Source organism: Zalophus californianus, chromosome 13 (genome assembly GCF_009762305.2).
Source record: "Zalophus californianus isolate mZalCal1 chromosome 13, mZalCal1.pri.v2, whole genome shotgun sequence".
NCBI lineage: Eukaryota > Metazoa > Chordata > Mammalia > Carnivora > Otariidae > Zalophus > Zalophus californianus.
Genome location: NC_045607.1, coordinates 90850752 through 90866061, shown reverse-complemented (window position 1 = coordinate 90866061; position 15310 = coordinate 90850752). Strand labels below are relative to the sequence as shown.

Sequence of the window (15310 nt, the reverse complement as noted above, 5' to 3'; positions counted from 1 at the left end):
TCCGGAAGGACAGAAAGATGGCAGGGCTGAAAAGGTACTCAAAGAAATAAGGCTGAAAAACGCCTCAAATTTGGCAAGAAGCTGAAATCTATAAAGAAGCTGAGGGATATTGATACAGGTAAACCCAAATAAATAAACGCCAAGATTATAGTAAAGCTTCTGAAAACGACAACAAAAAAATCTTGAAAGCAGCCCCCCTAAAATGACACCTTACATAGAAGAGAAAAATAATCTGAACGACCGATTTCTCATCAGAAACCATGGAGACCAGAAAAAAGTGTCATAATATATTCCAAATACTTGGAAGAAGAGAACTCTCAACCAAGAATTCTGTAACAAGCAAAAAGATCCTTTAGGAGTAGAGGGGAAACCAAGGCATTCTCAGCTAAAGGAAAACCAAGAGAAGATAGCCCCAGCAGACCAGGGGAAAAGGAATGGCTAAAGGAAGCTCTCTATATAGAAAAAAAATAAGTAAAGAAAACAAAAAGAAAGAATCTCAGAGTATCAGAAAGGAAGAAAGAACACAGTAAAATGTATGAGCAAACACAGCAGGCTTTTCCCACCTTCCCAAGTTTTCTAAATTATTTTGGATGATTTAAGTAAAAATTATAACACTGTCTGATGGGGTTTTCAATATATGTGCAGGAAGTACTTAAAACAATTATAAACAAGGAGAGTAGAGAAACGTAAAGGAATTCAGGTTTCTCTACCTGAATTGGTAAAATGATGAAAACGGCAGAATGTGATAACTTATTTGTATATATAATGTCATATTTAGAGCAATGACTAAAAACAAACAAAACTATGCAATGAGAAACACTCAAAAACACCATGGATAAGTAAAAATGAAATTCCAAAACGTGTTCACTTAACCCCCAGAAAGGGAGGAAAAAGAAAACAGAAAACAAAAAAGATAACAAATAAGAAACAAAAAATAAAATGCCCTCATCTATCCAATAATCGCTCTAAATGTAAATGTCCAAAATACACAGTTTAAAGACAAAAATTGGCAGAATGGATCAAACATGACCCAACAATAACCTGCCTATAAAAAATATACAATAACATATATAATAATGTAGTAGTAGATGTGTATGTAATACATACAATAAATATAGCATGCAAACATTCAACAAGAGAAAGCAGAAGTGACTATATTAATATCTAATAAAGTAGACTTTGGAACAAAGAAAATTACCAGAGACAGAGAAGAACATTATACAGTGATAACCAGAATCAATTAACCAAGAAAATATGCACCAAACAACAGAGCTACAGAAGGTGAGAAGCAAAAATTAAGACAAGTGAAAGGAAAAAAGATAAATCACAACTACAGTAACTGTAGAACTACCAGACAGAAAATCAGCAAGGGTATATTAGACCTCAACACACCACCAACTAAGAAGATCTAATTGTCATTTATAAAACAGTCCACTGAGCAATGGCAGAATACTCTTTTTTAAGTGACAAGGGGACATACTCCAACATAGACCACATCATGAGCCGTGACACAAACTAGAACAAATTTAAAATCTCCCAACACTTGGAAATTAAACACACTTCTAAATAATTTATGAGTCAAAGAGAGTCTAAAGGAAAATAAAATACACCGAACTAAATGAAAATAAAAATAAACAGATCAAGGTGTATGGGACGAGGCCACAGTAGTGCATAAGTAGTGCACAGCACTAACACATTAGAAAAGAGGAAAAGTCTCAAATCAACAATCAAAATTCCCACCTAAAGAATCTAAAAAAAGAAGAGCAAAAAGAAACCAAAAAAGAGGAGAAGGCAGGAAATAACACCAGAAAGTGATAGGACTGAAAACAAAAATACAATGGAGAACAATCAATGAAACAAACAGCCGATTCTTTGAAAAGATAAATAGAATTGACCACCTGTAGCAAAACTGACTTCTAGAAAGAGAGTAGACAGATTACCACACAGGAATGAAACCTGTTACCACTTCAGGCTCTGCAGACATTAGAAGAATAAGGATATATTACAAAGAACATGATATATAGAAGTTTGACAACTGAGAAGTGAACCAATTCCTTGAAAAACACAAGCCATCTTAACTCATCAATATGACATTGATAATTTGACCAGCCTTGTAAGTACTAAGGAAATTGAATTCATAATTAAAATACTTCCAAAAAATAAATCTCCAGGCCCAGTTGGCTTTACTGGAGAATTCTACCAAACATTTAAGGAATTTACAATAATTTTATACAATTTCTCCAGAAAATACAAGAGGGAATCCCAGCAGATTTTGTGGAGTAGTTTCCTGATGCCAAGACCAAAGAAAGTCCAAAAAATGTAAACATCACTAGTCATCAGGGAAATATAAATTAAAATCACAGTAAAATATCTCTACACACGTATCAGAATGGTTAAAATAAAAAAAAAATGACAACACCAAATGCTTCTGAGGATGTCGAGAAACTACATCACTTATATACTATTTATGGGAATGTAAAATGGTACAGCCACTCTGGAAAACAGTTTGGCAATTTCTTAAAACACTATGTGATGCCATATGACACAGCAACTGTACTCCTTGGCATATACATCCCACAGAAATGAAAACTTAGGTTCAGAGAAAACCTGTACATAAAAGTTCATAGCAGCTTTATTTGTTATAGCCCCAAACTGGAAACAACTCAGATGTCCTTCATAGGTGAGCAACTGTGGTGCTTCCATACCATGAAATACGACTCGGCAATCCAAAGGAATGAATTCTTGATCCATACAACATGGATGGATCACCAGAGAATTGATGCTGAGTGAAAAAAGTGAATCCCCAAATATTACTTACTATATGACTACATTTGTATTAATAATCTTGAAATGACAACATTACTAAAAGGGAGACTAGCTAGTCGTTGCCAGGGTATAAGGAGTGCGTAGGGTGGGGGGGACCACAGGTGTGGCAACTGAGGGCTCCTTGTGGTGATGGAAATGTTCTGTATCTTGACTTTATCCATGTCAAAATCCCAGCTATGAAGTAACCACTGGGGGAGACTGGGCAAAGGGCACACAGAATCTCTGTTTTTTGTCATAAACAGGGACAGATGTAGTATATGAGCAACCGCTGTGCTTTACCACTATTTACTAAAAGGAAGAAATTAAGCCCTGGACATACTGTCTAGGCCTAATGAATTTATCAAATAATTTACTAAACACCATCATTACCTCCAGTGTTCCTATCTCTGAATGAATTCTGGGCAGAATATTTAAAACTACGTGTAATAAGAGAATAACTAAGCTGCCTAACTGAGTAGCAACCGAAGCTCTCCGATGCGGTGAACGGTATGTGGGAGTGAGTGTGGCCCAGGCTTCCTGGCAGTTAAAATGGGGAAGACAATACCGTATTCGTGATCTGACAAAGGAAGCATACACGTTCAGCACAGGCCGTGTGTTGGTGCCACTGGGGTGCTGCTGGGCTGCTGCAGGGCTGTGGGGCAGGACGGGCCGCACTGCCCCCCACCCCCCCGCCCCCGAAGCCCAGGTAGAGCCGGAGCTCGGCGTGTGCTTGAGCTTGGCGTGTGCTTGAGCTTGCTGCACTGGCAGGAGCCTGCCAGTGAGAGGCAGGACGCTGGTACAGGGGCCACAGGAAGCTGGGCTCTGAAGCCTTGTCACTCAGACCCCTCTTCTAAGCACCAATCTCTGTTCGTTTATTTACTGAGCTGGAGTTTAGTGAGCACAGCTGAATGGCAAATGCCCTCCTAGGCAATAAACCAGGATAAACCAATGAAAGTACAACAAAAGAAGAGCACAGTGAGTGTGAGGCAAGATAAGCAGAGAACAGAGGGGCCGTGTGGGTGTGTGTGCACATGCGCGTACGGAAGGCCTGGGAAGCAGAGGGACTTTGACAGGCAGCGTGAGCACCATGAGATCATGGATTCACAAGAATACCAAACTCCTCTGGCTGTAAGATTTTCTCCACACACAGCAGGGGCTCGGCCTGGTCTGAGAGGTTGGGGAAGGCTTCCCTGCAGAGGCGATATACGTGCAGGGTGAGCAGAATGAGCAGGCATCAGGTAGGAGGAGAGGAGGAGACTATTCTAGGCACAGGGACTGGCACGTGCCAAGGTCCTAAAATGAGCGGAAACTAGCATACAGGGCTGATGAGGCTACAGCATGAGCACCTGAATGAAAAGGGGACAAAATGAGTCTGAAAAGGTAGTCTAGAACGCAAGATTGTAATAAGGACTTGGATCTTTATTTTAGGAATGATGGAAGCTCTTAAGCATGACATAATCAGATTAGCACTTTTTAAAAAGACTGTTCTAAAAAAGGAAAAGAAGAAACAAAAGTAAATGTGAGACCTAAAATTCAAAGGCACTTAATGGTTCACTCAAAAGATGACAGAGGCTTAGGACAGAGGGTGGTGCGTGCGGTGGGTGCAGCCAGCTGCCCAGCCATGCCAGCCCCACCCCACTCTCGGCTCTTCCTCTCCACAAAAGTGGCCAACGCCACACAGCCTGTGCGCGTGGGCGCTCAGTGTACAGATTTGCTCGTGGCTTCTATGATCCTAGCAAGCCAGGAAGCAAGGTCAGCAGAGCCCAGGACTCAGGGTGGGGTGGGGAGCAATGAAGGACTCTGCCAGGCAGTTTGAGTGACCATGTAGGCAGTGACCGTGGACTCTCAAGGACAGAACTACAGAGGGAAGGGAGATAACTGGCATCACCCGGGGTAGGTTTGGCTTTCCCAACATCAATAAATAAAACCAATGAAAAAAAAATACTTCAGGCATCCTTCTAGTGACGGTCTCATCAATGCTGCCAATTACTTCATGGAAGTTACTATGTATTTCTTTAAACAGAAAGTCAGTATTACCTAAGGTAGATAACCTCTAACAAAGGAATTCTCCAGGAAGATTACCATTATGTCCAAAGGAATTCTGATTAGAAACACAGGTAAAGTTACTCACACAAACACAATGTCCCCTCTCTTAGAGTAAGCAGGAATAGCACTGGCAATGGTGGCAAATCCGTATGAGTAGATAATGGCTTCTTCTGTCTTCATAAATTTTGCTAGGCGGTCTTCCAAATCCAAGTGCACATCTATAATAAGATGTAAATGGTTAAAACGTCTTCTAATTCTTTTTCTTTAAGTAAAGAATAAAGAAAATAATGTAAGCAGTTTAGTTAGTATTACTGTCACTTTATGGCCCAAATAAAATTGTTTTGAGTTATAAATTATATGAAATCTGTTTAGATGATTCTTGGCCAAAATGATTTCTCAAACCTGTGAATGGAATCAGCTACTCTTCTGTCCATACAGTGTGTTAGTGGGGCAGCTCCAATTCTGGGTTTTGTTTCTACGTCACTCTAGCAAGGCAATACAAGGCCCAGTGACTTTACCTGCTTTAACTTCCCTCAACCGACCACACCGAGGCTTCACCAATGTGTGACACGTTAATTTATTAAAGCCTTTTTGCATTTTAGCAGAAGGTACCACACCAGACAGGAAGACAACTGTTAACCAACTTTTAAGAGGAAAACGACAAGTAAAAGAACCCCATATACTCTGCATCAAGCCAGTGCTCCCTTCTCTGATAGCTGTACCAGCACACACCCGTGCATCTGCTCACTCAGCAGCACTGACTTTTCTGTCAGAATTTCTTTTTAAATATACTGGGGACTTCAAATGTACAGTACAAGGAGAAATGCAGTATTTTACAGAAGCCCCTTGGGAAGAATGTTGATGTAACAGCAGGAATGGACTGTGCCCGTTAATAACCTGGTACCTCTCCTACTCCTATTGTGGTTCCTTACTGCTGCTCACCTTCCCAGGTTCAGCCACGAGTCTGCACACCCTGGCAGGGAGGGCCCAGCGATGTCTAGAATAAACAGTGCACAGACCACCTTTGAACCTGAAGGCTTCAAAGTGGTCCTAAAATGAGGCATTACCCAGGGGAGAAGAGGACTTTTAAAACTTCCTTTAGCTCTTTTCACTACAGCAGGACCCAAATCAGATTTCTGCCGCATGTCCTGTCAAGGGTCAGCGAAGCATATACATAAAGTGGGCTTTAGTTTATTTTCTGGGTATTGCTGCTCAATTCTTGGATTCCGCACTATAGGTCTCCTGCCATCAAACTGGGGTTTAGCTTAGTTTGCGACCTCTCACTCGGTGGCTAGTTCCCACCCGTGCCCTCAGTTCACAACCAAGTGCTCTCAGTCTTCGGTCAGAAATCACGGTGCACGTTGTTGTACTTCTGAGTGTAGAAGGGCCCAGCAGACCGCAGGCTCGACTTGGCCTCATCCCTTCCTCCGGGCTTGGAGTTCCAGAGTTCTCCTATGCTAGCTGCTACCTGCCTCTCTCAGCTGTGTCGCTTTGTCAGGTGGCACAAACCTGGTCTTTCTCCCTGACCCTGTGCTTATCAGACTACCTGTCTTTACGTGACAGTCACTGCATGTTTGCTTAATAAATGACTAACTGAGAACATTACTGGACTTCCCTCATCTACTTCCTACAATGTATTTTTAACAAGTCCGTTCTTCTATTATTACTTGATCGGAATGGGATAAACAGTTCATTTTCACAATCCTCCAAGACGTGTATACATCAAAAGACCAAACATGCTTCTTCCTATTTATAGTTAAAATGTACACCAACATAATCGATTATGAAAAGCACAGGAAGTGGTATGATTTCCACTCCCGAAAGGTCATAGTCATTGTACAGAATGACATCAACATTAAATAAGGATGGGATTTTATAGTAACAAAGACGACTACATCCCATTTGATCAAAATGGTATCAAAGGGGTGCTTAGGTCTTCAAGCATCAGACCTGTGACATCACCAGCACAGAGGACATGACCCTGACCCTGACGGCCCGCCCTCTGCCACATGCTGCCAGTGACAGGTTTCGGGGAAAACCACCACATGCTGGAGAACCGGGCACCTCCCACACTGAGCAAGGAGCGCCTGCCCCTTCCTTAAGAGCGCTACAGGCAAGTCCCCATCACCCCCACTTCTGATCGGAATGAGGACAGGTCCCCCTTCTACAAATGACAATGTGGCCTCTAAATCGGGACTTTCTACCCCAAATCTCCATGATTTAGCTAGCAGACAGACAATCCGAGCCCCAGAAGTGCTCTCATCCAGTATCTCCATTTCAAAAACAAAATACGTGCTATGGACACAAACTAATTTTGCTAACTACGAAAAAGATTTTAAATCGTTCTGTAGACTCCACTTTAAAGGGCTCATTTTTTTCACTAATGAGCGATGAGAAAGTAAAAAATCTTGGCTTAATTTCAGCGCTTTAGTGTTAGTTACCCAGTTGATGAAAACTACATGCTTGAAACATTCTCATTGTTGTACATACTCATAACTGTTTTTATATCACTGCCATAAAGTGGTTAAGAAGAATCTACAGTAAGTCAATGACTTACTGGTTCTTGCCTTTCCCAAAAGTTTAACAAAGACTGGCTTTTTTTCTCCCCTACCTGAAGACACTGGGTTTTAACTGAAGGCAGCCTTGCAAAGCAGGTTTTGTGAGAGGTAGACATGGGGAGCTGCATAACTTCTCCTGATGTGTGATAGCTACTCTGTGCAACGAAAAAGCCCTCAGCCCAAGGGAAGGGAGGCAGCAAACAGGGAAAGTGCCAGGCCATGTTCTCCTGCTTCTGCTGTCTGTCTTCTGTACAGATGATCCATTCCACCGACTGCTGCCACAGATTCGCACGGAGTGCAAGTAAAGCACCACATCTTCTGATTCACTGCTAGGAACAAACTGCAGGGGAGAAGTCACGGAGGGAAGTGTCCCTCCCAGAGCTCGCTGCCCTTTCTTGCACCTGTTCCCTAACCAGAACCTAAAAGAAGGGATTCAAGGCTGATACAGGATGTCTGGCACCCAGGGCGGGGCCTGGCCACGGCAGTCATCGCAGGGGGTTCCAGATCTGGCCTCCCGCCTCACCAGGTGTGGACCAGGGCAGGCCTGAAACTGCTCCGTGCCTCTCAGGCCCTTCCTCTGTCAAAGAGGTAACAGTCGGACCATTCTCAAAGGATTGTTACCAGAACCACACAAGTCAATGCCCATGAAACACTCAGAGTCACGTCCGGCATGGAAAATCCAGTACACCGTTTAAGTGTTTGTACAATTAAATCAATATTTGCAGAATAAAAGAAAAGGTTTTCTTTTAAAAGGAAAAAAGCAGTTACACTTTTTCTAATTAAGTTGTCTAAATCCCACATATTTAAGAATTTTATATTACAGTAACTTGTTCATTCAGCTTCCCATTTATATATCTCCTCTTTTATTCTGCTAAGAGTATTTTGGCTTTCTTGGTTGTCTTCCAAAGGAAAGACTATAAAAGAGTCAACTTTAGAACAGTTTAAAAACAACCAACTACATTTTTTCTTAAGGCTTCTATATTTTGTGTTATATACTATTTTCTTTTTAATCCCTTGGGACTCGGACAACTTTTCTTAAAAGTACAAATAATATCACTTATGCACTCATTAGAACATAAATACAGGGCTGAATGTTTTCCAAAATGTTTTTAAGTGCAGCATCTTACGTGATTCTTGCCAAAATGTTCTAAGCTGTGCAAACAAGGACTGTTCCCCTCCTACACTGCAAAAACAATCCCATGACCGGTTAGTAGTGGCAGATCTAGGAACTTTATGACCAAATGTTCTTCCTAATAAAACATGCAGTCATGATTCAGTTGACTGCTCTAAAAGAAAGAAAGAATATATTTTGAAAAATAAACAACTGAACAATTTGTTTACTAATGGCTCTTGAACACAATTAAATGCCACTATCCCTCACCATGAAATCCTGCCACTGACTAAATTCTGATTTAGTTTAAGAACAAAGAGTCAAGTAGGCATTGTATATGCAAAGCGCATCCTGGGAAACCAGTGATAAACCTCAAGCAAAAGAGATCTGAATGTACTCAAAGAAAACAAAGAAGGTGGATTAGAGAAAGTGTAAAAGTGCATAGAGGAAAGTACGTTCTCTAACCTGACAAATCCACTCGCTCCGTTCTCAAACACACGTTCTAACAATAAAATGAGAAGGTGGAAAAACTGCTAACCATATAGTCCTTACAAGATTATCAGAAGAACTTGTGGATTTCTACTTACCAAAGGCAGGAGAACATTCAGCCTAAGAAACTAGACAAATTTTAACTCAACCACTGTTTGATCTTCTTCTGTATTAATCATCTAATGTCTTCTAATATGTTACTATGAAATAATAAAAAGGAAAACATTTTAATAAAGAAATTTACTTTTACTAATGATTTACATTCATTTTTGAAAAGCTGAGAAAAGAGCTAAATAAGGAAGTATTTTCATCTTTGAAAATAGATGCCTGAATGTTACTCCCAGAAAAAAAAAAGATGAAATTAAAAATAACTTTTTGGGGGGGCCCTCGGATGGCTCAGTTGGTTGAGCAACCGACTTTTGATTTCGGCTCAGGTCATGAACTCAGGGTCATGAGACTGAGTCCCACGTGAGGCTCTGCACTCAGTGAGGAGTCTGCTTAAGACCCCTGAAAATCCACATCCAATTTAAATTTCAAACGAACTCACTCCAACAGCAAGGTACAGAATACACACGGGCTATGCTACCATTTTTTTCAAAATAGAGGGAAAATGTATGTATGGAAGTGTTTTCATTTGCTGAAGAAAGTCTCTGGAAGAATTAATAAGGAGCTACTGATAGCAGCTGTCTTTTTTGGGGGGGTTGCGATAATGGTGGAGGAGACGACTTTCATTCTCTATAACCTTCCAAAGCTTTTATCATGGGCTGAATTATTCAATCAAGAATATTAACTTGAAAACCATTAACTAAAGGCCTCACATCTGGAAGCACACAACAACCTATTATTGCATATTATATTCCAGGGGATCCAAACAGAAAGCTGACTGGGTTATTTTACCGGCTCTGGGAAAACTGGTTTTGAAGAGTTGAAACCTTTCTTTTTCATGACTTGATTTAGCAATAAATCTGCTATCTGTTTTCTCAAATTAACTCCCAAGCAGGAGCCAAGGCCACACATGAAAATAAAATCCCCTAGAAAGAAAAGCTTTTAAGAGAGTTATTTTTTTTAACCCCAGCAAGCAAATCATAGAAAGTCTTGATCAGATTACAACAAACAACCCATAAAAAAATGTCTTTCCTAGCTTTCTAATACTATGTATCTAGGAAATAATTCCTTACCCATAAAAACCAAGCAAACAACCCATGTTTGCACTAGACTGGGGCAAAGAGGAAGACTGGTCGGTGCTCTGTAAGTCTTTGATCCTGCCATTAAGACTGGCAGTCAGGATACTTGGCTTCTAGTTATAAGTCTGAAATGAATGAGCTGTGTGACTGTGAGGAAGTCATGTAACCTATCTGAACTTTCTATGCTGCTTCTGAAGGGCTGGGATGCTGGAACGCAAGATATTTCAGATCCTTTCCAGCTTAAAAGGCTTGGACACCTACTCTGTTGTCTGTTTCCAATACAAATAATGTAACTACTAAGCTAGCTAAGGAATAAAGAAAGGTGCTCCCTTAAATAAAAACACTTTAACTGTTTAAGCAAAACACATACACACAAAGGCCTAGAAATGCAAACTCAAACAGAAGACAGAAGAGACTTCCCTGGACTCTATTTTCCCCACATGCTGACACATGTGTAAGCCAGAACGTTATTTCCAGGAATATATTCATTTGAGCAATTATTTAACAACATTTTCTCTGAAGACTCTTTGTTAAGGACTTTGTAGTGTTTGAAACCACACTCATCCTAATATGTAGTTGGAAATTAATGACCCTTTCTCTTCATTCCAGAAAAAAAAGAGCTACCTTATGAATCCTTCACCCACTTCCTACCCCCATCTGTTTTTGTCTTCCTTCCGGCAGGAGGTGGCCACCCAGCTGAAGCCATCTCCCAGTCCACTCAGTGAGGCTTGACCCAGGTTTTGGGCTCCCCGACAGAATGTGGGCAGAGTGATGTGCAACGCCCCCTGCCTGCCTCAAGGGGTACTACGGCCATGCACGCCTGCTCCCCCAACACTTGCCGCCTGGCTGCACCCTCGTGGGCAAGGACAGTGCCCTCAGCACTAGAGGAAGGGGACGCGGAGGAACCAGGTTCCTACAGAACTATGAAGAGTGGAGCCCCCTGCAACGGGACCCGTGCCCTTCCAACTGTCATGCATGACAGAAACAAGCCAGGTCTCCTCATACTACTCTCCCCGGGGGCGCCTACAACAGCAGCTCAGGCTCTGCCCTACTGACATGGCGGCCCCGAGGCAGCAAGGCCCTTCCTCCAGGAGCGACACCCAGGCCCGGACTGGTGCGTCTCACACAAAAAGCACTCACCCACTCAACATCACGATTAATCAAGGTTATCTCTTCCAAGGAGTTTTGAAATCAAGTTAATCAATCCTTAAAAACAGTTAAGTGGCGGGACAAAGACGGCAGAAACATACCAAACGTGCCGTAGAATCCTCTAGGGCCGCAGGTCCCCACACCGTACTTCTTGAGAGACGCCAGAGCCGCTGCCTTTGTGGAAGAAAATTCAGGTCTTTCATTCTTTATCTTTGAGGGTGCAAAACTGACACTTCCTATTCTTTAACACCCCCTCTCCCCACTACCTTCCTTCCTCAGAACCGTGGCAATTCTAACAGGATATAAAGAGCAGACACACGTCAAGATTTAGGGGCAGAACTTCAAACATGGAAAAGTTGTATTAGTTTAATTATCCAAACATGGTTAACTCAAGGCCTTTATGATTTTTGGTATTTCTGGGCCTAAGTCTTTCCTCAGAACTGTTCATGGGCTCACAACCTCCCAGGAGATGCAGCAATTTTCTGGGCACACCTCCAACTATCAGCTGGGGCTGGCTCACACGGGTCTCTGCATGTCACCGCTGCTAAGACACACCAGACGCCCCGATGGCCCGCCCTTTGTCGAAACCCCATCACAGCTCTGCCAAGAAACAGCAATGGCAAATGGCCAGCAGACAGAGCCTGTTCCGATGTTCTGCACTTGTCTTTTATCTTGTGCCCACTTTCATAAGTAATCGTGCTGTCTTCGGGACAGGTGCTACTTACCTTGACCCGAGGGTTATCCAACAATCCCAGAAAATTAAATGAGGCAAAGTTGACACATTGTTTTCCATTCACCACAATCTTGTGGCTGGGAGGGCTGGGGAAAGAAAGGAGTGTGGTATATTTGAGCGATAGTCACGTTACGGGGCACACACTGTCACATTATCCTGGGGGCACACAAGACACAGAAGTGATGTCACTCTACCCTAGTTGCACACCAGTCACTAGCTCTCTATTCTGACTCTTTTAAAGATTTATTTATTTCTAGAGAGAGTGGGAGTGCACAGACGGGAAAGGGGGAGGGGGAGAGGGGAGACTCTCAAGCAGACTAGGAACTGAGCACGGAGCCCGCCATGGGGCTCAATCTCACAACCCTGAAGCCATGACCTGAGCCTTAATCAAAAGAGTCAGCTGCTTAACCGACAGAGTCACCCAGGGGCCCCTCTTATTTTTTAAAATGTAAAATTAGAAAGTGGTATATTACAAATCCGTCACAAATTCTATTCTTATTAGGCTAACCTGCAGTATTCAGAAAAAAAAAAAAAATGAGCTATAATTCCAACACAGATAAATGGCAAATCTTTTATTTGGTTTTAAAACTCGTTAAGAAAGAAGTAGCCGCAGTAGTTAAAGAGTCTGCCTTTGGCTCAGGTCATGGTCCTGGGGTCCTGGGATCGAGCCCCGCATCGGTCTCCCTGTTCTGCAGGAAGCCTGCTTCTTCCTCTCGCTCCCCCTGCTTGTGTTCCCTCTCTCGCTGTGTCTCTGTCAAATAAATAAATTAAATTAAAAAAAAAACCAGACAGAAGTAGCTAAAGGAAGTGAAATACCTTGGGGGAAAAATCTGGAATAAGACAACAGGAAGGAAATATAAAAACATCAAGATCAAAAGCAAGAATGGGCAGAACAAGTTATGGCTTTACAGTTAAGTAGTTTACAAATACATGTTAACTACAGAAAGACACCACAGCTGTTGGTGGGATGTTTCCCACTTCTAGTTAGTGCTGGAATACTATGTTAGGAGGGATCCCTGCCCTGTCCCTGGGGAGAAACAAAGAAACAAGGTGGCCAGCAGCATGGGAGCCCAGGTCTCAGGTGGGCTGGGAGGAGATGGGCACTTGAGATGACCAAGTGCTCTGCTGACAATACTCCCAGAGGCCAGACTGCAAAACCAGGGGGCCAAACCGCAGGTCATGAGCTAGTGGGGCCAACTGGTCACAACCAGCCTCTTCTAGCTGAAGGAAGCCGTGAGAGAGTGGCTCAGAGACCAGCAGAGCCCCTGGCACAGAGCACAGGGCACAGGGCAGGGGCTGTGGCATGAAGCTGCTTCCCGCGTCCCCCCGTGCTGCTGTGCCCACGGGCCGCTCTGGAAGATGCACTGTGGCCAGAGAGGGCTGGGCAACCCTGCTCTCGGGACCGGTTCACAGAACTGGTTTTCGAACAGAGAAACAGAAGATGCTGGGAAACCCAGGAACGAAGAGAATGACCACCAGAAGCAGGTGGACCTGTATAGAAGGCAGGGGTACTGCAGGAAAAGAACATGGGCCACAGTGAGGCAGGTAGACCCCACCTGCACTACGGCTCCTCCTGGCTTCAGGAACTCAGGGAAGCTCCCTGGCTCTGTCAGTCTCTGCTTCTTCACCTAGGAAGTCAGGACAGAACTCATCTCTCAGGGTAATTGCTATAAAAGTGCGTGGTCCATAAGAGGTGCTCTCTAAATACTCCTTCCTTCTTCCCTATGGCCTCAAGGGCTGCTTCTTCCCCCAAACACCTGCTCTGGTTCTGAATCCACCATGCCAGTTTCCTACTTCTTGGGCCTTTCTTTTTTTTAAAGATTTATTTGAGAGAGAAAGAATGAGAGAGAGAGAGAGCATGAGAGGTACGAGGGTCAGAGGGAGAAGCAGACTCCTCGCTGAGCAGGAAGCCTGAAGCGGGACTCGATCCTGGGACTCCGGGGTCATGACCTGAGCCGAAGGCAGTTGCTGAACCAACTGAGCCACTCAGGCGCCCGTTCTCGGGCCTTCTTAAGCGTACAATCCTCCTGGTATGGAGGTGCTGGTGCTCACAGAGATAAAAAAACAAAGCCCTTGGAGACAAGTCTGTACTAAAGGTTGCTGCTGGAAAAGTAAAGGCCATTATACAAAAACTAATAGGCAGAGAGTGCGGAGCAAGATGGCGGAGGAGTAGGAGACCTGGATTTCGTCTGGTCTCAGGAATTCAGCTGAATAGGATCAAACCATTCTGAACACCTACAAACTCAACAGGAGATCGAAGAGGAGAGTAGCGACAACTCTCTGAACAGAGAAGCGACCACTTACTGGAAGGTAGGACGTGCGGAGAAGTGAACCCGAGGCGATATTCGGGAGGATAGACGGCGGGGGAGGGGGCCTCCGTCGGCCGCTTCTGGCAAGTGCTAGAGCCGCGGAGCCCAAAATCGGAACTTTTAGAAGCCGGCTCCGCGGAGGGACGTCGCTCCAGTGGCTAAGCGGGGGGTGGAACCCTCGCAGGACAGTGTGGTCTCAGGACCCTCGGGGTCACAGAAAGACCGGGGGAGCCTGAGTGCGGCAGAGCTCCCAGGGATCGGAGCGGGGAAGCCGGCTGCAGAGACGGAGCGGAGGCGCGGGCTCTCAGCTCGGGGTGGCCATAAACTGTGATCCGCGGCCCAGTCGGGCCACTGCTCCTGCAGCAGGGACCCAACAAGCGGCAGATCCGGGGAGACTCCCCTTCCTCCCCCGGGAGGAGCGGCGCGGGAGCGCACCGCAGGGATCTGCTGGGTTTGGAGACTCCACATGGGGTCGGGGGCCAGAGATAGAAACGCTCGGTCACAGGCCGGGTGAGCACGGAGTGCGGCCGGAGACCGGGGACACGGGAGGGACTGCTTTTCTCTGGGGGCGCACTGAGGAGCGGGGCCCCGAGTTCTCGGCTCCTCCGAGTGGAGATTGGGAGGCCACCATTTTCACCCTGGTCCTCCAAAGCTGGACCGAGAGCTTGCAGGGAACAAAAGCTCCTGAGAGCAAACCGGAGCAGCTTGCTTAGCCCGGACCGGCAAGGGCGGGGCAATTCCGCCTCCGGCAAAGACATTTGGGAACCACGGCAACAGGCCCCTCCCCCAGAAGATCAGCACAAACAGCCAGCAAGCCAAGACCAAGTTTACCGATCAAGGAGAACGGGAGAACTCCAGCACTAGGGGAATACTGCACATAGAATTCATGGCTTTTACCATGATTCATTAGTTTTTCAAAGTTAATT

At 44.3% G+C, this 15310-nt stretch overlaps 1 protein-coding gene across 2 annotated transcripts in view; it reads right to left on the bottom strand.

Annotated features, from left to right (window-relative positions):
• The window catches only part of SPTLC1 (serine palmitoyltransferase long chain base subunit 1), a 62031-nt gene that overhangs the window by 25357 nt on the left and 21364 nt on the right, over positions 1-15310 (bottom strand). For both annotated transcript variants that reach the window (XM_027615549.1, XM_027615547.2), the window contains exons 4-6: positions 12068-12161; positions 11444-11516; positions 4937-5069 (exon numbers count right to left, since the gene is read on the bottom strand). In XM_027615549.1, the coding sequence (XP_027471350.1) occupies positions 4937-5069; positions 11444-11516; positions 12068-12161 (300 nt within the window). The remainder of the gene's footprint in view (positions 1-4936; positions 5070-11443; positions 11517-12067; positions 12162-15310) is intronic.